General features: G+C 37.9%; 1 protein-coding gene across 5 annotated transcripts; it reads left to right on the top strand.

Moving 5' to 3' along the window:
• The first annotated feature begins 6 nt into the window (after nt 1–6).
• Nucleotides 7–20,948, top strand: FAM177A1 (family with sequence similarity 177 member A1). Of its 5 annotated transcripts, XM_077769232.1 has the most exons (7): nt 7–127; nt 225–345; nt 6,136–6,309; nt 12,830–13,035; nt 17,124–17,190; nt 18,231–18,328; nt 20,244–20,331. In XM_077769232.1, exons 2-6 carry the CDS (start codon nt 253–255, stop codon nt 18,318–18,320), a joined length of 630 nt encoding a protein of 209 aa, XP_077625358.1. In that variant the 5' UTR covers nt 7–127; nt 225–252; the 3' UTR covers nt 18,321–18,328; nt 20,244–20,331. The 5 variants fall into 5 exon arrangements, with proteins under 5 accessions (XP_077625358.1, XP_077625354.1, XP_077625355.1 ...); XM_077769228.1 differs by lacking the exon at nt 18,231–18,328 and having other exon boundaries at nt 20,244–20,948; XM_077769229.1 differs by lacking the exon at nt 18,231–18,328 and having other exon boundaries at nt 7–137; nt 20,244–20,948.
• Nucleotides 20,949–22,535: the final 1,587 nt, after the last annotated feature.

The raw sequence follows: 22,535 nt of genomic DNA, 5'->3' as shown, positions 1-22,535 counted from the left end.
GTCTGTGGAGCGGAGTGGGGGGCGAGGCGCCGGCCGGCCCCGCCCCTCAGGCCAGGCCCACCCATCAGGACAGCCCCGTTGCCCCTGCCGTGGCGTGGCCGGCCGCGGCGCGAGGTGGGCGCTGCCGGTGAGTCCCGGTTCGTGACGGCCGGCTCGGTCCGCTCCTGGGTGTGGAGGCAGAGAATGGAAATTGGCTTATCGGCCATTACGTTCTATCTTGCCAGCGCCAGCAGCCCTGTGACGGTGACAACGATGGACCCGGAGCCTATGAGCCGTGCGGAGGGAGAAGCCGTAGGAGCCTCTGGAGCTGCGGCCGCCGCGACGTTTAGGGAATCGACTCCGCAGGTAGGTGGGGCCGCCGAGGGAGGTGGCGGCGCGGAGGCTGGGGCTAGGAGAGCCCAGCAGAGAGGAGACAGCCCTCGTCCGCCGGCTGCCCTCTTGGCCTGCCCGGTCTTCCACCGAGCAGGCCGCCCGCCGGACGTGCGTTTCGGGGTTCCTCCTCACGGTATCCCCGCCTGTGCCCAGAGGCACCGCAAGGGGCGAACGCCACGCCACAGCCGGGCGTCCCTCACCAAGCCCTCCGCTGTTAGCGCTGCGGCCTGGGGGGCTTCCGGGTGTGCTATTCCAGCTTCGGGTCTGCGAGCCAGAGAACGAAGGCGTGGCTCCGAAAGGCTGTCCTCAGCGTAGCTGGGAGCCAGGTGACGGCGGCTTCAGACACTTCTCAGCCTCTCTGTGTCCAGGCGACTGAGCTGGCTTGTTTGTGCCCTTTGGCTAGCTAATAGCTGCTATGTGCTGAGCCTTTACAGGCTTTCTTTCACTTAATCCTGGTAATTTCTGCATGATGTGGACGTTATCCCCATTTCACCCGCGGGGTAACTAAGGCTCCGAGCTGCCCAATAGAAGCATAATGGGAGCCACATTTTCTAGTAGCCATATTTNGTCGGACGCTTAACCGACTAAGCCACCCAGGCGCCCCTTTTCTAACCTAATTTAACAACAACAACAAAAAACCTTCAATGTGTAATTAATGTGAAGGTTAACAATGAGATATTTTACATTCTTTTTTTGGTACAAGTCTTAGAAATCCTGCGTGTGTTACACCTACTGCACATATGTTTGACCTATCCTCATTTTAAGGGAGCATTAGTCTTAGTGGATACGGTGTTGGACAGCGTAAGTTTAAAGAGTTAAGTAAGGTTTGCAGGTTTGTTTTGTTTTCAATTTGATAGTCTAAAGTAGTAGTTTAGGGGCGCCTGACTGGCTCAGCCGGTAGAGCATCCAGCTCTTGATTGCAAGATCGTGAGTTCAAGTTCCACTTTGGGTGTGGAGCCTACTGTAAGAAAAATAAGTGTTCCTCTGTTTTAAAATAATAAAGTAATAGTTTAGGATCTTTAGCTAAATAAAACTAATGAAGAAATTGCTTTAACTGAAACTAGCTCAGTAGGGCATGGCATGGGCCATTAAAAACCCTTTGTAGAAATCTTTCCACCTTGTGTGGAAATGCAGCTTTTTTAGTAGTTTCAGTTTTGAGACGAACCACCTGACTGTTAGTAAGACAGCTCCCCCGAACTACAGATTCCTAGGGAAAAGTGCATGGATGTGAGTATAGCTTCTTGTAGTATAACATGTGGTTTGCATGAACAAAACTTTTCTACATACTGGTTTTTATATGGAATTTCTTGTTTTTCTCCTACTTAAGAAGGAGGAAAGTCACCAGCAAGAAGGAATGCAGGGGCAACACTAATTGATTAAGGAACCCCTTTTCATTTGCAATTGAGACCTGTTGCTGACAGGTACATGTGAACTGGACCTTTAAGTCTATAGTGGTCGATGTATTTCCATTTGATTTTTCCTTTTGTTCCTATAATTGTTTTCATCACTGCTTCAAGCTTTGGATCACTCTAATAGCAAAGTAAACATACCTGTATTGATTCATCAGCTAAATATTGTTTGAAGAGAGGCTCTTTGTGTTTTGGTTTAGTGATATTATTTTCAGACGCCAGGTTGAAAAATAATAAGTATCTAAACAGTAAAGGTGGCTGTTGAACAACAAGTAGAAAGTCATAAGAATACCCCCATCGGCAGTATCTCACATTCACCAAAAGTAAGTTTCTGTTGTGATCATTCTGAGATTTCCTATGCTTATATAATCTCTTCTCTTGCATTAAACACAAATAGGTTCCAACTGTACATCCCTGAAGCAGAAACATCTCTGGGAACCCCAGATATATGCCTTTGAGCACAGTAAGAGAAAAGAGGCCAGTGAGGTGGGGACTTGGGTGGAAGGAGGGCTTCCTGTCCTTCATCAGTTGTCCGAACTGAGAAATTCCAAATGCACTTGTTGGGAAAGGAGTAAGAAATAGGAGCTTGGCTCTGTGTTTAGAATTTCACCTCAAACCAGGCCATTCAGTTCCTGTTGTGACATCCTATCAAGGCAGGTTCTTTGACTAGACTTTTAACCAAAATCTGAGCCTCAGTATTATTTAAGGAGTTAAAATTTTAGTGCTACTCATTCATTTATGTAGCACCTCTGCTACCAAGAACTTATGATGTGCTAGGAACTGTCTAGTGAAGGATACACACTGTGCATACTTCCATGTTGATAGCTACTTAATTGGGGAAGGTGACACAGAATAAAATCCATGATGTGTGGTACAAGTTTTAAAGAAATTCTTGGTGCTATGAGAGTATATAAAAAGAAAATTACCATTGAAATTAGGCCCCGAGGAACTAGATAAATAAATTTACAGTCTGGTTAACTATAAAATGTGAATTGACAATGCATCTATTAATTTCCTGATGTTAGGAACCTCTTTTTTTTGAATCTTTGGAATTTGTTAAAATGGAATTTGTATTATGGACAGTAAAAATTTTCTTACTAAGAGGTTTATTGTTTATCAGTAAAAAAGACACATTTGCAAAATTTATAGAATAACTTTCATTTAGAATTGTTGGGAACTTTGCACCAAACTATTTTCATTTTCTGGTTGGTTTTACTCATCAGTGCCTTTCTTCACTGTTCCCCCTTTCTTATTCCCTAAGCAGAGGCTGGAATCAGATGTCTTTCACAGATTTTTTTACTTGCTAGTCTGGTTCCTTACGATCATGGGTTGACAAAACTATAGCCTATGGGCCAGATACCAGTAGCCACTATATAAAGTTTTTTTTGGAACACAGCTATACCAATTTATTATGTATTGTCCATGCAGCTTTCACAGAGTTGAGTAGTTGTGTTAGAAGCTATATGGTCTGAAAAACATAAAATATTTACTATCTGGCCTTTACAGAAAAGGTTTGCTTATTCCTATTTAAGAAAATAAACCTAAAACTTGGGTTCTGCTGTATCAAAAGTTAATATTAAAAATTTAAAAGAAAGCCATTAAATAAAAGTCTCTAATAAAAATCTTTATATGAAATGTTATTAGAGCAAATAAAATGCCATTTATAATTCTATATTGTGTGTAGACAGTATTACTCAAAGTTTGGTTTAAACTTAACTAACCTTGGTATTGGAATGAAAAATATGAATCATGTTTCAGCCTTTACCTTTGTAGGTTTTTATTTATTTTTTTTAATGTTTTTTAAAAGTTTATTTCTGAGAGAGACAGCGTGAGCAGGGGAGGGTCAGAGAGAGAGGGAGATACAGAATCTGAAGCAGGCTCCAGGCTCTGCGCTAGCTGTCAGCACAGAGCCCAACGCGGGGCTCGAACCCACAAACCGTGAGGTCATGACCTGAGCCAAAGTCAGATGCTTTAACTGACTGAGCCACCCAGGCGCCCCACTTTGTAGGTTTTTAAAATCTTTTGGAAAGAGCATAGCCAAGAGTCATAGCTAATGGAGATAGTAGCTAAGTTTGTACTAATTATTATCTACCAGCAAGAATGTTTTGATTTATTACAGTTGTCTAAGGAAGGAAGCCAAAGTAGTTGAGCCACTAAGAGTTAAGCTTTCTCCTTTGCCTTTATCTAAGAAGGGAAAAATTAAGCCAATGAGAAATTGCCAGAGGGAGCAGTGAGAAGCTGCTTCTGCTCTAATGGGGCTGGAATGGGGCATGGTGATGTACTGTAAAGGTCTTGGCTCTATCCACTGACTGGTACTGTTGCTTTGGCATCAGATCCATCCAGATAGTGTGATGACTGGAAATCTTACCCAACTTCTCTGACTTTCCCTTGCTTGTGAAGGGATCCGCAGAGCTGAGTAATGGTTCAAGAGGAAACACTGATGTCAGAACAACCATAAACCAAATCTTATTTCAAGGGGAAAAATGAAATTGGGTAGAAGTGGCTCACTATGCCTAGGGACCAGGTCAACTTGGTGGACCATTTGTTGTCCATTTTGTTTGTGGACATAATAAATGAGTTGGTCTTCCTTTATTAAGGGCTGGGATTTGAACCTTCAAGACAGGTTAGGGAGAATTGTAGCTTTTGTTTTTTCAGGTTAATCCAGAGATAGCCCCTGCAATCAAGATTTTCCTGATCTCAGTTCACTGTACAGCAGTTGTAGTTGCTGTCAGTGATGTCTTCGTGTGTCTTGGAGCAATGTGTGTGTTGAGTTGCATATAGCCGGATTCAAATCCTGGCTAATGACTAAACTTACCTTTGGGAAGTGAAGAATGGAGAGGCCATGTATGTTTTCGAAAAAGGAACTTAGAGGATTAGAGGAAATAATGCAAAAATAAAGTTACTTAAATTTGTATAACTGGGCAGTTCTAGTCCACTATTTTTATCAGTATAATCCCATCCCTGCAACTGCAGTTCAAAGAATTTTTCTATTACTTGAAACAACATTTGTGGGTTTAAATTGTTTGGCCATATACACAAGTGTAAGAATCCTTATAGAGCACAAACTTTTTGAACTCTGGACTATCCTAGAGAATCCCACTAACGTGGACTCTAATCATGGGAGTCTTGTAGTCCTGTATTGTTTTGTTCAGTTGAGTCTTAAAATTGTTTCAGTAATACATGAACATATTCTCATCACAAAACAAAACAAACAACAACAAAAAACAAAAAAAAGAAGACAAGCCCCCTTGACTACTCCCTTGCCTGTACCTCTGCCCCGTCTTAGTACCTGTCCCTAGGAATAACCATTTGCCAGATTTTTCTTCACAATTGCAGTGGCCTTTTTGAAATATTCTAGTAAGGAGATGAAATAAAGGCTTTTTTAGGAGTTTAAACTTGAGGCAAGATGACAGTGAAAAACTTCATCCTCTCCCATAATATGCATTTACTCTGAGTTTGGAACATGGCTATATATGTGAGGTAAAATTAGTATTTCCCTAGGAATGAAATTTGGATGTAATTAGAATTCCATACACACTGTTGTACTATAATTTGTAAAATCTTTTTACTATCAGGAAAACTGTTGTCACCTGTACATTATTAAGTAAGAAATCTGGAAGTTTAGAGATAGAACACTCATGACCTGTTTTCCAGATTTGATTTACAAATAAGTTTTATTTGGACAGCACAGAGTTTTAAAATTTTTTTTCAGTTTGAGTATCTTCATTGGGGATGCTTTCAATACATGGTCTACCCTTCCCATTATAGTTTTGCTCACTTTTGGTACTGGTTGGCCTTAAATGCCATTTTAATTAGAAACTTTTGAATAAAGAAGAGATAGAGAGTTAAGTTATACTGGTTTTGTTTGGCCCACATGTAGCTAAGCCCAAATCCAGAGATGTAGCAGAGTTCCTTGCTATGAACTGTTATTTAATGTCTCGAATGTATGTATATGTGCATTATATGATTTTCCTTTGATATTACACATTAATCCACAATTAGCATTATTCTTTAAAATGACTGAAGTCCCAGAGAATCTTCATGTATTATATAGCATTGGAACTGGTATGACAAGCTTAAAGTGTGGGGCTTGATTTCTTAGCTGTTGACTTCAAGAAAGTTTATTGCTGAAGTTCTATTTTTTACCCTCAGTAGTGTGTGTATGTTTACTTTATTATCCATTGAAGTCTACATTTATGTTACTGATGCTGTTATGACCTCTTTTTTTTTTTTAATTTTTAAAAAAATCATTTAAGGGTTGGTTTATGTTTCTTACTTCCCTATAGTCCAGCAACTAAGAATCTTTTTGCCATTTGAAAGAAGATTAACCTCATTATCTTACTGTTGACATTAGATGAATAGTGAAAGAGGCTTTGAAAATGTAGAACTCGGAGTCATAGGAAAAAAGAAGAAAGTCCCGAGGAGAGTCATCCACTTTGTGAGTGGTGAAACAATGGAAGAATACAGCACGGATGAAGATGAAGTTGATGGCCTGGAGAAGAAAGATGTTTTGCCTACTGTTGATCCGGTAGGTTTGATACTTGGGTCAGTGGCTTTTAAAATTGATTTGCTTCCCGGGGCGCCTGGGTGGCTTAGTCGGTTAAGCGTCCGACTTTCGCTTAGGTCATGATCTCGCGGTTCGTGGGTTCGAGCCCCGCGTCGGGCTCTGTGCTGACTGCCAGCTCAGAGCCTGGAGCCTGTTTCAGTCTGTGACTCCCTCTCTCTCTGACCCTCCCCTGCTCACGCTGTCTCTCTCTCTTTCTCCTAGAAATAAATAAAAAAATATTTAAAAAAAAAATTGATTTGCTTCCCCTTAAACATTGACTGAAAGGGGCCTTTTGAGGTTTAAATCAACTATGTATTAGTTATCAAATTATACATTATGATTTCAGTAGAAAATAGTATTTTTACAAATATGGATGGAAATATTTCCTGCATTTCAGTAGTCTGAAATTGTTTGAGTGTCAGAGTTCTTTGTCAGTGTGGCTAGGTTTCTTTTAAGATTTATCATACTAAATAGAGTGTTTGAATTCTAGTCCCTTTGAATTAAGGACCATACTACTATAAATTCTTCACCTAAAACTTAGGGTTTGTCATTTCTTTTTTATATTGCCTCAAGTTTTGATTAGAAGATGAGAATGTTCAGGGGCACCTGGGTAGCTCAGTCAGTTAAATGTCTGGCTTTGTCTCAGGCCATGATCTCATGATTTGTGAGTTCAAGCTCTGTGGCAAGCTCTGAGCTACAGCTAAGAGCCTGGAGCCTGCTTGGATTCTGTGTCTCCCTTTCTCTCTGCCCCTCTCCAGCTCATGCTCACTCACTTGCTCTCTCTCAAAAATAAATGAACATTAAAAAAATTAAAGAGAAAAGAAGATGGGAGTGTACAGTTCTTAATTTTATGTGCCTTATCAGCTAAATTTAAGAATATCTGAATTATACATGATGTACTATAAAATTATAGGACTAGCTGTACATTCTTAAAAAGGAGTGTTGTCCTTCTGAGTAGTCTTTTGAGAATTTAGTGGATCAATATTTACTGACTTTCTAATAGGTACTCCTTCAGGCACTGGTCATACAGCAATGGGCACATAAATTTTTATTACATGCCAGTGGGAAGACAGGCAATAAGTGCATACTATAATTATCAGACTGAAAATTGCTATAAAGAAAATAAACCACGATAGCAGGATAGAGAATTATTACTTTGTATTTGATTTTAAATATGTTATTACTAGTTTTTCATTAGATTTGACTCTTCATAAATTTTGGTTATTAAAAAAACATCAGATCCAGAATCTCTTCTATAGAATATATTCAAAGGACTGTGCAGTATACTCTTATGGCATTTCCAAATGCATGCAGAGTATTACAGAGGTGTTTCGTGCACTGGGAGAATGGTTGGAATAAGTGTTTTTCTTTTAAATTACTTTGAAGGGATTTATTCTTATTTGTATACACATTTGTGTATATATGTATGTTTTTTATTTAATTCTAATGTTTATTTTGAGAGAGAGAGAGAGCATGAGTGGGGAAGGAACTGAGGGAGGAGGAGAGAGAATCTCAAGCAGGCTCTGTGCTTTCAGCATGGTGCTCAAATTTACAAAGCAAACCGTGAGATTATGACATGAGCCAAAATCAAGAGTTGGACATTTAGTCGAATTGGACACTTAATCAATTTGGACACTTAACTGAGCCACCCAGGTGCCCCAGGTCTTTGATCTGTTTAGAGTTAATTTTTGTATGTGGTATGAGGTATGGGTCTAACTTCATTATTTGGCATGTGGTTTTCCATTTTTCTCATTCTTTTCTCATTGTATGATCTTAGTACCCTTGTCAAATTTGATCATAGAATGTGATTTCTAGACCCTCAGTTCTCCTCCACTGATGTATGTATATATGTCTTTCCTGTGCCAGTACCACACTATCTGGGTTACGTTTGCTTTATAGCAAATTTTGAAGTTGGAGGTAAAGAGACTTTCTACTTTGTCCTTTTTCTCCCAAGGTTGTTTTGACTATTCTGGGCCCCTTGTGATTCCATATGAATTTTTGAATCAGCTTGTCAATTTTTGCAAAAAAGCCAGCTAGGGATTATGTACAATCTGTAGGTAAATTTTGGAGCAGTGATGTCTTAATAATAATAATAATAAGGCTTTTGAGTCATCAATCTTTAATTTACTTAGGTCTCCTTTAATTTCTTTCTATACTGTTTTATAATTTTCAGAGTATAAGTTTTGCACTTTATTCTTACATTTATTTCTAAGTTTTTTTTTTTTTTTTGATGCTACTGTGAGTGGAATTGTTTTCTTAATTTTATTTTATTCTTCGCTTCCAATCTGGGTGCTTTTTATTTCTTGCCTAATTACCCTAGCTAGAACCTCCATTACAGTGTTGAGTAGAAATGCTGAGAGTGGCCATTCTCATTTTCTAATTCTTGGGCAAAACTGTTCCATCTTTTACTGTTAAGTATGATGTAGCCATGAGTGTTCTGTAGATGCCCTTTATCAGTTTGAAGAACCTCCCTCTATTTTTAGGCTGTTTTTTTTTTTTTTTAATCATGATGCAGTGTTGAATTTTGTAAAATGCTTTTTCTGCATCAATTTGGATGGTCTTGGGATTTTTATTCTTTAGTCAATTGATAGTGACATTAATTGATTTTTTGGATGCTAAACAAGCTTTACATTCTTAGTATAAAACCCGCTTGATCGTTATATATAATTCTCTTATATATTCCTGATTTGGATTGCATTATTGTTAATTTTTGTACCCATATTCATAAAAAATACAGGTCTGTAATTTTCTTTTGATGTCTTTGTCTGGTTTTAGTACCAGAATAAATCTGGCCCCCTAAAATGAGTTGGGAACTGTTGCCACTTCTGGTTTTTTGGGGGGCAAGTAGGTGGGGAGAGTTTGTAAGAACTGGTATTTTTTTCTTTTTTTAAGTTTATTTATTTTGAGAGAAAGCAGGGAATGGATAAGGAGAGAGGGAGAGACAAAATCCCAAGCAGGCTCATCCTGTAAGTCCAGAACCCCATGTGGTGCTCAGTCTCATGAACTGTGAGATCATGACCTGAGCTGAAATCGAGTGTCTCATGCTTAACCAACTGAGCCATTTAGGTGCCCCCAGAATTGTTTTTAATTCTTACTTAAATGTTTGGTAGACTTCACCTGTGATGCTGCCTAGGCTTTTCGTTGTGTCTAGTTTTTTGTTGTTGCTTTTTAAAGTTAATTTATTTTGAGAGAAAGAGTGGAAGTGGACGAGGGGCAGAGAGAGTGGGAGAGGGAATCCCAGGCAGTTCTGTTGACAGTGCAGAGCATGACGTGGGCTTGATCCCATCAACTGTGAAGTAATGACCTGAACCAAAATTAAGAGTTGGACACTTAACCGATAGAGCCACCCAGGCACCCTGTGTATAGTTTTTGGTTTTTTTTTTTTTATTACAAAATAGTCTTATTTAAGTCCATTTTGGCAGTTTTATTTTATGTAAGTTATCTAATTTGTTGTCATGCAGTTGTTCACAGTGTTCCTTTATAGTCTTTTCTGTTTTTTCATTTCTGATTCTAGTAATTTGGGTCTTCCTTCCTTTTTCTTGGTCAATCTAGCAAAAGGTTTATCAATTTTGTTGCTCTTTTCCAAGAATGGGCCTTTGTTTCATTGCTTTTCTCTCATTTTTTCTCCATTTCATTAGTTTTCAGTCTAGGCTTTATTATTTCCTTGCATCTGCTTGCTTTGGGTCTAGTTTGCCCTACTTTTTCCAGTGTTTTGAGGTGGAAGGTTAGGTTACCTTTCTTCTTTCTTAATTAGCTATGAATTTCCCCTTCTAAAAAAATTATTTTAGAGAGAAATCACAAGTAGGGGAGAAGGGCAGAGGGAAAGAGAGACACACTCTCAAGCAGGCTCCATGCTAAGCATGGAGCCTGATATGGGGCTCAGTCCCATGACCATGGGATCATGACTTGAGTCAAAATCAAGAGTTGAGCATCCAACCGACTAAACCACCTAGATGCCCCTGAATTTCCCTTTTAGGACTGTTTTAATTACATCTCATAAATTTTGTGTTACATCTTCATTTTCATTCATCTCAAAGTATTTTCTCTTTGACCTATTGGTTTTTTAAGAATATGTTATTTACTTCCCATGTTTCTTTTTTTGACTACTTTTTTTTACGTTTGTTTATTTTTGAGAGGAAGAGAGAGAGAAAGAGAAAGTGTGCAGGAGGGTTGGAGAGAGAGGGAGACAGAAAATCTGAAGCAAGCTCTGTGCCATTATCCGAATGTGGGGCTCGAATCCAAGGACCATGAGGTCATGACCTGAGCCAAAATTAAGAGCCAGTTGCTTAACCCACTGAGCCACCTAGGTGCTCCTATTTCCCACATATTTCTTAAATTTTCACATTTTTGTTTTTTGTTCTTGATTTCTAATTTCACGCCATGTGGTTGGAGAACATACCTTGTGTTCTTTGTCTCCTTTTAAATCTATGGAAGTTTGTTTACTGGACTAGCATCTGGTCTGTCATGGAGAATGTTCTGTACGTACTTGAGAAAAATGTGTATTCTGTTGTTGTTAGGTGGTGTGTTCTGTAGATGTGTTAGGTGTGGTTGGTTCATAGTGTATTTCAAGTCTTCTATTTCCTTGTTGATCAGCCTGAATGTCCTATTCATTACTCAAAATGGGGTATTGTTGTCTCCAGCTATTATTGTTGAGTTGTCTATTCTCTTCATTTCTGTCAGTTTTTGTTCTGTTGAGTCCCTCTTCTGAAGTTTTCATTTCAGTTATTACACTTTCCAACTACAGAATTTTTATCTGGTTCTCATTAATAATTTTCATCTTTTTATTGCTCTTTTTTATGCAACATTGCTATACTTTCCTTTATTTAATTATGGTTTCCTTAGTTTTGATGTTTTTTCTGTTAAATCCAACATCTAGTCACTCATGGGTAGTTTCTCTTGCCTGCTTTTCTTCCTGTGTACAGAATATACTTCTCTTTCTTTGCATGTGTCTTAGTTTTTTGTTGGAAATTGTACATTTTAGACAATATATTGCAACAACTCTGGGTACTGCCCCTTGCCTTCTCCCACTCCTCCCTACCACCCAGTCTTACTATTTACTTGTTATTTTGTTTAGTGACTGTTGGATTATTTTAGTGAAGTCTGTCAACTCCTCAAGTCCTGTTCTCTGCTACAAACTAGCTGGCCTATGATTTAGCTTGCATCTTTGTAGACTCTAAGAACTTTCTCTCAATTACCTTTCACCATAATCTGCTGATTTTGAGAACACCCTTTAGGCTTGGACTTTTCCAGTTTTGTTGCAAATGAAGTCCGTTCCTTTAGGAAAAGACTGGAACTATCTGTTTTATGGCTTATTCTCCTGGGCAAAGTCTCTTAGCCAGAGCTCTGAAGTTGGGGTAGGGACAGTGGTGCATTTTTGAGTGACACCCCTACTTTAGGAGCTAACTGGTGGAGGTAGGGGGCAGTAGCCTTAGATCGTTTTGTTTTTTTTCACTGCCTCATGAACTGGGGCTATCAGTGCCCCAGCATTCTTGGTGGCACCATGCCCGTGGTAGACCTTCCATTCCATGAATGGGGCTGACAGAAGAAGGAATCCCACGCCTGTCAACTGTACTTAACTGGAACTTAGTAATAGGTGGCTTGTGGGCAAGATCAGAAATGCTGATTGATGTTCTGTCATTCAACATTTGTCCTTCTGTGACTGGCTTATTTTATTAGCATAGTGTCCTCAGGTTCAACTACGATGTATATGGTAGGATTCCCTTCTTTCTTAAGGCTGAATTTTCAATTATATGTGTGTGCAGTTTCTTTATCCATTCATTCTTCAGTGGCCATTTAGGTATTTCCACATCTTGGCTGTTGTGAAGATGGGAGCAGAAATATCTCTTCGAGGTCCAGATTTCAGTTCTTTTGGGTAAATACCCATATTGTAAATGGGAAAAACAGCAAAATAGAGAAAGTATGACAATGTTGTAAAAAACATACACACTCAGGAAAAAACTGGGAAAATATACTAAAATATTAATGATAATTATTTACAGGTGGTGGAAAAATGGGTGACTTAGATGTTCTTTATATTTTGCGCCATTTTCTAAGTGTTCTACAATAAATAAGCCTTACTTTTGTAGTCTAAAAATAACTTGTTTCATCCTAAAATTTTGTATGGAAACCAAAAAAGGGCCTCATTAGCCAAAGTAATGTTGAAAAAGAAAACCAAAGCTGGAGGCATCACAGTCCAAGATTTCAACCTGTATTACAAAGCTGTAGTCATCAAGACAGTATGGTACTGGCAGAAAAAAAACACATAGATCAGTGAAATAGGATAGGGAACCCAGAATGAACCCATAGATTTATGGCCAACTAATCTTCAGCAAAGCAGGAAAGAGTATCCAATGGAAAAAAGACAGTCTCTAGCAAATGGTGCTGGGAGAACTGGACAGCAGCATAAGAATGAATATGAACCACTTTTACACCAAACACAAAAATAAATTCCAAATGGATGAAAGACTTAAATGTAACACAGGAAACCATCAAAATCCTACAGGAGAAAACAGGCAGCAACCTCTTTGACCTTGGCCACAGCAACTTCTTACTTGACATACCTCTGGAAGAGACAATAAAAGCAAAAATGAACTACTGGGACCTCATCAAGATAAAAAGCTTCTGCATAGCAAAGGAAACAGTCAACAAAACTAAAAGGCAACTGACAGAATGGGAGAAGATATTTGCAAACGACATACCAGATAAAAGGTTAGTATCCAAAATCTATAAAGAACTTCTCAAACTCAACACCCAAAAAACAAATAATCCAGTGAAGAAATGGGCAGAAGACATACATAGACACTTTTCCAAAGAAGACTCCTGATGGCTAACAGACACATGAAAAGGTGCTTAACATTGCTCCTCATTAAGGAATACAAATCAAAACCACAGTGAGATACCACCTCACACCTGTCAAAGTGGCTAAAAATAACAACTCAGGAGACAATAGATGATGGTAAAGATGTGGAGAAAGGGGCACCCTCTTGCAGTCTTGGTGGGTATGCAAACTAGTGCAGCCACTCTGGAAAACTGGAGGTTCCTCAAAAAATTAAAAGTAGAATTACCCTACGACCCAGCAATTGCACTATTAGGTATTTATCCAGAGGTTACAAAAATGCTGATTCAAAAGGCTACATGCACCCCTATGTTTATAGCAGCACTACCAACAATAGCCAAATTATGGAAAAAGCCCAATTGTCCATTAACTGATAAGTGGATTAAGAAGATATGGGATACATATATACAATGGAATACCACTTGCTGATGAAAAAGAATGATGTCTTGCCATTTGCAACAATGTGGTTGGAATTGAAGGGTATCATGCTAAGTTAAGTAAGTCAGTCAGAGAAAGACATTACATGATTTCACTCGTGTGGAATTTGAGAATCTTAACAGATGACATAGGGAAAAGGGAAGGAAAAATAAGGTAAACAGAGAGACAGGCAAACCATAAGAGACTCTTAAATATAGAGAACAAACTGAGGGTTGATGGGTTTGAGGAAAATGGGTGATGGGCATTAAGGAGGGCACTTCTTGGGATGAGTACTGGGTGTTATATGTAAGTGATGAATCACTGGATTCTGGTGAACCAAGGCTACACTGTATCTTAACTAATTTGAGAATAAAAAACAAATTAAACATTTAAATAATAAAATAAAAAATTGTTTAAAAACAAAGATACCAAGTCTTAATAGGTCTCTATTAAGGAAGAGATGGATACTTATTCAGGAAGAGATTGATACTTAAATTTTTGGGGAAAAAATTAATCTGCTTGAGTTTGCACCATAAACTGGAAGTCTTGAAAACCAAGATCTAGTCCATTCTTATTACTGGGATGGTGGTGGTAGTGATGCTGGCAGCGGTGGCAGGGTTCCAGTATAGGCTCTTGAGTCATCTGTCCTTTTGATTCAGTAAGGTCAGTGTCTAAACAGAGAGCCCTATACATTCATTCTGTATAATTGTGTGTGATGATGGATGTTATTCAGGGATCCTTATCAAGTTCCTGAGCTCTGGAGCAAGTTTGACTCTTTGGTAGTCACCACATGGTTGTTAGCAATTGTCCTCTCTAGAAACAACCCCAGGAGAATTGGTCCATTGAGAAATATATGCTTTCCTTCAAAAGCCTGCTTAGTCCTTTTCTAAGTAGTTTCTTGGCCCTCTCATAATTGTGTGTTATAGAAACTGGTTCCATAGACTATAACACTGTCCCATTTGCTGTAGGAACTAGAAGGTAAACATGAAGATGAAGAGCATCTTAAACAGAGTCCCTAAAATAACCCTGATCCTCACATAAGAGAGATGCTTCCTGCTCTGAATATAGATGATTATCTGTCTATCTATCTATCTATCTATCTATCTATCTATCTATCTATCTATCTATCTCATAGATTTGATTGAGGGAGTCATAAGTATACAGTATTTTCTTAGTTGAATGTATTTGTTTCCTTGGACACTCATTCTTGTGTAAATAGAAGTGGAGGAGCTAACTTGTGTGTCTTTCCAAGAATACTGTCACAGGTATTCACTTACCTACTTTTCATGGGAAGATCGTGTTACGTTTCCCCTTTTCTTTTTAGTGCATCTACCCAGTTACAGATATTCTTGTGTTTACTGTTTTAATACCCTTATAATTAGAATATATGTTAGCTAAGAAGATTATCTTTTTTCTCTTTCCTGGAAACAGTATTAAAATAATAATTGTTGGGGCACCTGGGTGGCTTAGTCAGTTAAGCCTCTGACTTGAGCTCAGGTCATGATCTCACGGTTCGTGGCTTGAGCCCGGCGTCGGGCTCTGTGCTGACAGCTAGCTCAGATCCTGGAGCCTGTCTTCAGATTCTGTGTCTCCCTCTCTCTCTGACCCTCCCCTGCTCACACTGTCTCTTTCTCTCAGAACAAAACATTAAAAAAATAAAATAATAATTGTTATTTGATTGATTGCTCTATACTTTCTTTTGGTAAACAAAAATATTGGTATAATGAAGCATGCTTATATCACTGACTTCATCCCCAGAGGCAGACTCATCCATGTGGCAAGCTTCACAGAAGTATTCCTGGAAAGTGCAGGATCAAGATTAACAATGGAATTGTTCAGTTAGATTGCATTCTGCCATTGGTCCTGGTATATAATCAGCTTGCCTTGGTCTATATGGTCTAGTCCCTTTTTAATCTTTAAAGAAACAGGGGCACCTGGGTAGCTCAGTCGACTGGGTGTCTGACTTCAGCTCAGGTCATGATCTCACAGTCCTTGGGTTTGAGCCCCGCATTGGACTCTGTGCTGACAGCCAGCTCAGAGCCTGGAGCCTGTTTCAGGTTCTGTGTCTCCCTGTTTCTCTGACCCTCCCCTGCTCACGCTTTCTCTCTCTCAGAAATAAAACGTTAAAAAAAATTTAAAGAAACAGAAAAACCCATCTTGTTGCTTATTGGCCACTTATTTTCCCATCATTGAAAGTTCATTTGATATACCCTTATTTATTCTGCTTCATTTCTCTGAACCTTAATTTCCTTACTGTACCATAAGTATGTTGTACTATATGATTAAAAAAATTTTTTTAATTAATTTATTTTTTTAAATTTACATCCCAATTAGTTAGCACATGGTGCGACAATGATTTCAGGAGTAGATTCCTTAATGCTCCTTACCCATTTAGCCCATCCCCCTTCCCACAACCCCTCCAGCAACCCTCTGTTCTCCGTATTTAAGTTTTGTCCCCCTCCCTGTTTTTATATTAGTTTTGCTTCCCTTCCCTTATGTTTATCTGTTTTGTATCTTAAATTCCTCATATGAGTGAAGTCATATGATATTTGTCTTTCTCTGACTGACTAATTTCTCTTAGCCTAATACCCTCTAGTTCCATCCACGTAGCTGCAAATGGCAAGATTTCATTCTTTTTGATTGCCGAGTAATACTCCATTGTATATATATATACCACATCTTCTTTATCCATTCATCCATCGATGAACATTTGGGCTCTTTCCATACTTTGCTATTGTTGATAGTGCTGCTATAAACAGTGGGGTGTGTGTTGCCCCTTCGAAACAGCACACCTGTATCCCTTGGATAAATACCTAGTAGTGCAATTGCTGGGTTGTAGGGTACTTCTACTTTTAATTTTTTTTTTTTTTTAAATGTTTTATTTCTTTCTGAGAGAGAGACAGCATGAGCAGGGTAGGGTCAGAAAGAGAGGGAGACACAGAATCTGAAACAGGCTCCAGGCTCCGAGCTGGCTGTCAGCACAGAGCCTGACACGGGGCTCGAACCCATGAACCATGAGATCATGACCTGAGCCGAAGTCGGACGCTTAACCGACTGAGCCACCCAGGTGCCCCTCTACTTTTAATTTCTTGAGGAACTTCCATACTATTTTCCAGAGTGGCTGTACCAGTTTGTATTCCCGTGTACTGTATGATTTCTTAAGGTCCCTTTCTATTCATTGCATAATTGCTCTGATACTGTGCTTATGAACAATGAAGACAAAAAAAAAAATCAAGGCAGGAGAAAGGCTCTAGATTGTCAATTCATAAATAACACTATGATTTACCAGCTCTATTTTAGTGACTGCTGCTTTTTTTGGTTATTCCATGGGCTTAAGGTGATGGATGGTAGTTAAATGGGTAAATATAAAATGTCTTTGTAGAATTCTGTCTATAAAAATTTTAAATTTTTAATTAGATTGTAGTCTATAGTACTATCTATAGAATGTTTTATGTGCCAACCAAATATTTGACTACTTCATTCTGGCCTAAATATATAGAATGAGTTTCGGTATGAATGTTGCTAACCTGACTTCTTCTTGCAGACAAAACTTACTTGGGGCCCGTACTTATGGTTTTACATGCTTCGAGCTGCCACATCAACCCTTTCAGGTACTACTTTTCTGTTTGAGTATTGTATAACTATTATACTATGCTCCAAAAACAGGAGTTTTGCCAAATGGGGTGTTTCCAAGTGAAGGAGAAACAATAGGGAGTTAACCACTTTGTTTTCAGCAGCTAGCTAGCATTGGAAGATGTTAATCTAATCTTTAGCTCCTGGTCATGGTTTTTTTTTTTTAAAGAACTGAAAAATGGCTTTATTAATTTATATAAATTTTTGTGTTTTTGAAACTTTTCTGTCAGCAGCTAGTTTGCTATTGTGGTATGTGGTTTCCTACTCATACTGTTCTCATTCTGACTACTTACTCTAGAGCCTGTAGTTACAATTCATTTATATTTTAATTTCATTAATATTGCAGATCTTAAATTGAGCTACAACTAAGTCATATTTGAAGGAAATGAATTAATCATGCTAACTTTAAACACGGGTTTTAAATCATAAAGCTTTCCTCTGTTTCCAGTTTTAACTCCCTCATAGCTTCTGTCATTTTCTGCTTTTTTACTAGAGCTAATTTTGAAAAATTCATACAAGAGACTTTTACTGAGCACTCTATATTCCTATGCAGTGTGGTATAATGTAAAGAACATGAGCTTTACATTCAGACCTGGATTACATTTTGGATCTGCTTCATCAGCCCTTCTGAGTCTACCCTTTCACAGTGCCTGGCATGTGGCAAGCACTCAGTGAGTGTTAGAGAACAAGCCATTCCTCTCCTGCAGCCTAATGGTGTCTCAGCCCTCTAAGAGTATATGTTTTTCTTGAAAAAAGAGATGTGTAATAGATAATTATAGTACATGGTGATATGGGTAATAACTAGAGGTATAAGGAGAGTGTTATTAGGAGCCTGGAAGGAGCCACTAGTGCCTCTTGGGAAAATCAAGGAAGATACACAGAAGAGATGTATTGAGTGTTCACAATCTCCCTCAGGGCAGGGACTGTAACTTTTGTATCTTTACAGTGCCTTGCACATAGGAACTACTCAAGAAAAGTTTATGGAATTGTGTAAGTCATTTAACTTTTGTATCCTTAGTGTGTGACTTTCTTGGAGAGAAGATTGCATCTGTTTTGGGCATCAGCACCCCCAAATATCAATATGCCATTGATGAGTATTACCGGATGAAGAAGGAGGTGTGTCTCCTTTTTATATTTTTTTCATTCAGTTTGGTTACCTTGGACTTCATAGGTTGTATAATGAGCATATTATATAAATGCTGCCCAAAAGAGAGCTCCCTTAGGATAGGCATTTCACTCTAGAGTTATTAATTTATCAAGTTAGATATTTTTAATTTTTATATTTATTTTTTAATACTGAAATTCCTCTAGGATCTTTGTGTGAAACTAAGCTCAATTTCATTGTGCTAGGTGTTATGTGAGGTGTTATTTAATCTTCATACATCTCTCTTTGGATTATTCTTCCAATTTTAAGATGAGGAAATAAGACTTAGTCTCTGTACTTAGGATATGTAGACATGGAGGGTTAGATGCACAGAAAATTACAAGTACTAGAAATGTGTAAGTGCCAGTTGTTAAGGTACAAAGAGGTGAAGCAATTTTGTCTGCAAATGTAGTGAGGTCTTAGAGTGGGGGTAAAATGGGTTGAGCCTTAAGGAATGAGTTTAGCTCTCAAGAGCATGGGCTGAAGAACCAAAGGGTTGAATATTGGTTCTGACTCTGCCACTTTAACTTTGTAACTTTGGGCAACATGCTTAACCTCTCTAAGCCTCAGTTTCTTTAAAAAAATTTTTTTTAAATGTTTATTGACTTTTTGAGAGAAAGAAACAGAGTGTGAGTGGGAGAGGGGCAGAGAGACGCACAGAATCCGAGCCAGGTTCCAGGCTCTGAGCTGTTAGCACAGAGCCTGAAGCGAGGCTCAGACTTGTGAACCGTGAGATCATGACCTGAGCTGAAATCGGACGCTTAACCGACTGAGCCACCCAGGTGCCCCATGTAAACCTCAGTTTCTTTATCTTAATAATCAGAAGTGTGCCATCCATGTTCAGGGTTGCTCTAAGGATTAAATGAGTTAATATGTAAGATGCTTAGAAAAAACACCCAATGTATATTGGGCATGAAATAAATATTGGAATCTTTTATTATTCTCCTTCAAGCAAATGGGGAGGGCAGTTCAGCTAAAGCTAGAATGTGGAGACATGAAGAAAAGTCATGTATTCGGAGAAGTGCCAAGAGTAGTATTTTGTCACTGGAGCAGAGTGTGATGGGGGAATGGCTAAGGCAGCTTACTTTATATTTGTTATATGGTTTCAAAAGTGCTTTATGAACACATGTGTTTTTAACACTGCCAGCCTTGTTTAGAGCCTCATTACCTCATCTCGACTATTATAGAGTCCTAAATGTTCTCTCTTGTTTTCTCTCAAGCAGGCTCTAGATTAATCTTGACATGTTATTTATTCTATACTGACTGTCCATATTGCATTGACCAATACAGCTGCCACTTCCTCCATGAATTTAGTAGTTCTGCAACTAGAAATTATTTACTGTCTAAATCACTATAGTACTTATTCCTTTCTGTCTTAATACTGTTTTTACATGTCTTAACTTCCCTCCTAGATTATAAATTTCTTGAGGGCAGTGACTGCCTTATATGTATACTGGCTGCTTACAGGAACATTAACTATGTTATACCATTTAGTGAATAGACCACCCTATTCCAATGAATAGGCTGATACCCTATAATTGAAGTGATACAGTATCTGGCAATTTTTTAAAATTTAGATTAGAATCTGAAAAGATACAGTCTCAGTCAAAGTTAATTCAGGTCCCAATCTAAGCTAAGCAGTGCTGTACTGTGTTTTAAAAATCACATCACTTTCCTTAAAATGTCATATAATAGTTTCCGTTTCAGTTTGGGAACAGGGGACAGGGAGATGTGTCTTGTCTTAATTGGACCAAACTGAATTGGACAGGACACTAAAGTTTTAGTTAAAAAAACAAAAAAAGGCACAATCAGTTGAAAGTAGGGGAATAAATACTACTCCTTCTGGGCATTTATATTTCAACTATTCTTGGTATTTCCTCTTTTTAGGAAGAAGAAGAAGAAGAAGAAAACAGAATGTCTGAAGAAGCAGTAAGACAGTACCAGCAGAATAAACTGCAGGCTGATTCCATTGTTCAGACGGATCAACCAGAAACAGGGGCCAGTTCATTTGTGAATCTTAATTTTGAAATGGAGGCAGACTGTGAAGTAATTATGGAAAACAAACAAAATCCCGTCCCAGTCCCACCTTAGAATGAATGACTATCAAATTTCAAACTGTAAGGTTTTTATAATACCAGGAACTTTCACATTCTTTATTCAGTGGGACACAATACAAATATTTATATTTTAAATTATTATCTGGAAAGGGAGAACTGTTTCTTTATTCTTATGCTCTATCTAGCAAAAGCCCGATCTGAAATTTGGGTATTTATACTATGCTTTTACTGTATGTCAGTTAGTGCTTTGGTTTTAAAATATTCTTAAAAAAAAATTAAGGATATTCTAAAGCCTTAATTGCCAATTAAGAGTTAAATGATCAAACGTGTCTGTTATTTGTGTTTGTAAGAAAAAAATAGTTAAATTACTGATTATGACTAAGTGGAGCTTGATCTTCCTGGTCTCAGATTAAAATGAGACCTCCCCCCGCCCCCGTCCAGATTTTCTCATGTTGTCTTATATTTATATATCTAACCATTAATTTCATATTAAGGACGGTTTACTGTGTGTAATAAAAGGAGCAAGACAAAAGCACTTTGATTTTTCTTTCCTTGAGAATACTTTATGAAAAGGTGCTAACACCAATTTTAAGATGGGTTTCCATTTTTTAATGCAGGTTAACTATTTAATCTTTTTTTTTCAGTAGTTATTCAAATTAAATAACTAGCTTTGAACATAATGTTTAAAACACTAATTATGGGATGAATTTATTAATGTATTTGTGTTCAAGTGGTAACACCTAGTTATTATCCACATGGCATCCTGGTTTTGTCACTCACTGGACCCTAAATGCTTCCTATGGGCTAAGTAGTTGGAGGGAGGTGGGTGCGATGAGGAACAGATGAAGACTTAACCCTTTAAGGGCTCACTGTTGAATATCTTGTACAGGGTGCCATGGTAGCATAATGGTGACTGGTTATTACCTCTTCAAAGTAACAACAGAAAAGTGGACAGTTTACTTAACAACCCAGGTTTGCTCATCTCTTCTAGAGTCTACTGTGCTGTTGGCAAAACTTACAAAAGTATAATATAAAACTGATTTGAAAATATTCCTAAGTATGTGCTCATAATCTTATGAAAGAGCTGTTTGACTTTGATTTATAACTAAATGTGGGTAACGAAGAATGTGTGGAATATTTCAGAAATGCTGCTCTTAAAAGCTTATTCAGACTTCAAGCTTTCAGAGATTAATGGTTGTTCTAAACAGCATTAAGCTTTCAGTCTTAAATATTTTTATAGAAGTATGGCTTCAGAGAAACTCGTAACATAGGTACAGTGGGCCTGTTATGGAAATCTATTATCAGTGAACATGAACATCTGGCCACTAAGTTCTTCAACTGAGATTTGAAGCATTTAGGAAAGATAACTTTTCATTTGGAATCTTACACGTATTTGTGATATGGTAGTTCATGGTATATGATGGTAATTTTTTGGTCATGGGTGTAAACTCTTTAATTTAGTACTTAAAGGATTAATCTTCAGATTATGTAATGAATGTCACCATAAATTTTAGTTTACCAGTAACTCTAAAACATGTTAATCTGATCTCCTCCCTCTAATTTGTTTTAAACTTCATTTGGGATAGGACCTCTAACTCAGATATTTATTGGTTTCTCCCGTGAAGGCATGCATATCTAAAGATTATCTGAATCTTCTCTCCCTAAAGCCACTAGATATGAAAGTTTACCTAGAAACTTTTCTGATTCTAGTAGAAGATGACTTATGAAGGTTTTGTTTCTTAAATTTCACTTTCTCTACTTGTCTAACAGTGGCCAGTTTGTAATGTTTATATAGTTATTCACCGTGCCTTAAATTTTTATACTTTACTTATGCAAACTATAAAATTTCCCATAAATACATTAAATGGTTTTGTCTTATTTTTAAGCCTCTTTCACTTTTCCTTCCTTTTCAACTCTTTTTATAATTTCTATTCCATTTGGATCATAGGTTCATGATATTTTACCCTCTTCTAATCTTTTTGCTCATAAAGAAATGAAATATAGAACAGTTTGAGAATCTTTACACTGAATTAAATTCTCTAACAAAATCCTGAATGAAATGGTAGTTACATTTTGTAAAATGTAACCCTGGTACTGGTTAATAAAGCTAGACAGATTTTTA

This window comes from Crocuta crocuta, unplaced genomic scaffold, assembly GCF_008692635.1.
Source record: "Crocuta crocuta isolate KB4526 unplaced genomic scaffold, BGI_CrCroc_1.0 scaffold65, whole genome shotgun sequence".
Lineage (NCBI taxonomy): Eukaryota > Metazoa > Chordata > Mammalia > Carnivora > Hyaenidae > Crocuta > Crocuta crocuta.
The sequence above is the reverse complement of the archived record's forward strand: the minus strand, read 5'-3'. Positions and strand labels throughout refer to the sequence as shown.

Excerpts from the sequence above, each read along its gene's own strand:
- FAM177A1 (XM_077769228.1), top strand. The coding sequence starts at position 253 with ATGGACCCGGAGCCTATGAGCCGTGCGGAGGGAGAAGCCGTAGGAGCC. Across the intron at positions 346-6,135 it reads TTAGGGAATCGACTCCGCAG|ATGAATAGTGAAAGAGGCTT; the intron begins GTAGGTGGGGCC and ends TGTTGACATTAG. Across the intron at positions 17,191-20,243 it reads TGCCACATCAACCCTTTCAG|GAAGAAGAAGAAGAAGAAGA; the intron begins GTACTACTTTTC and ends TCCTCTTTTTAG.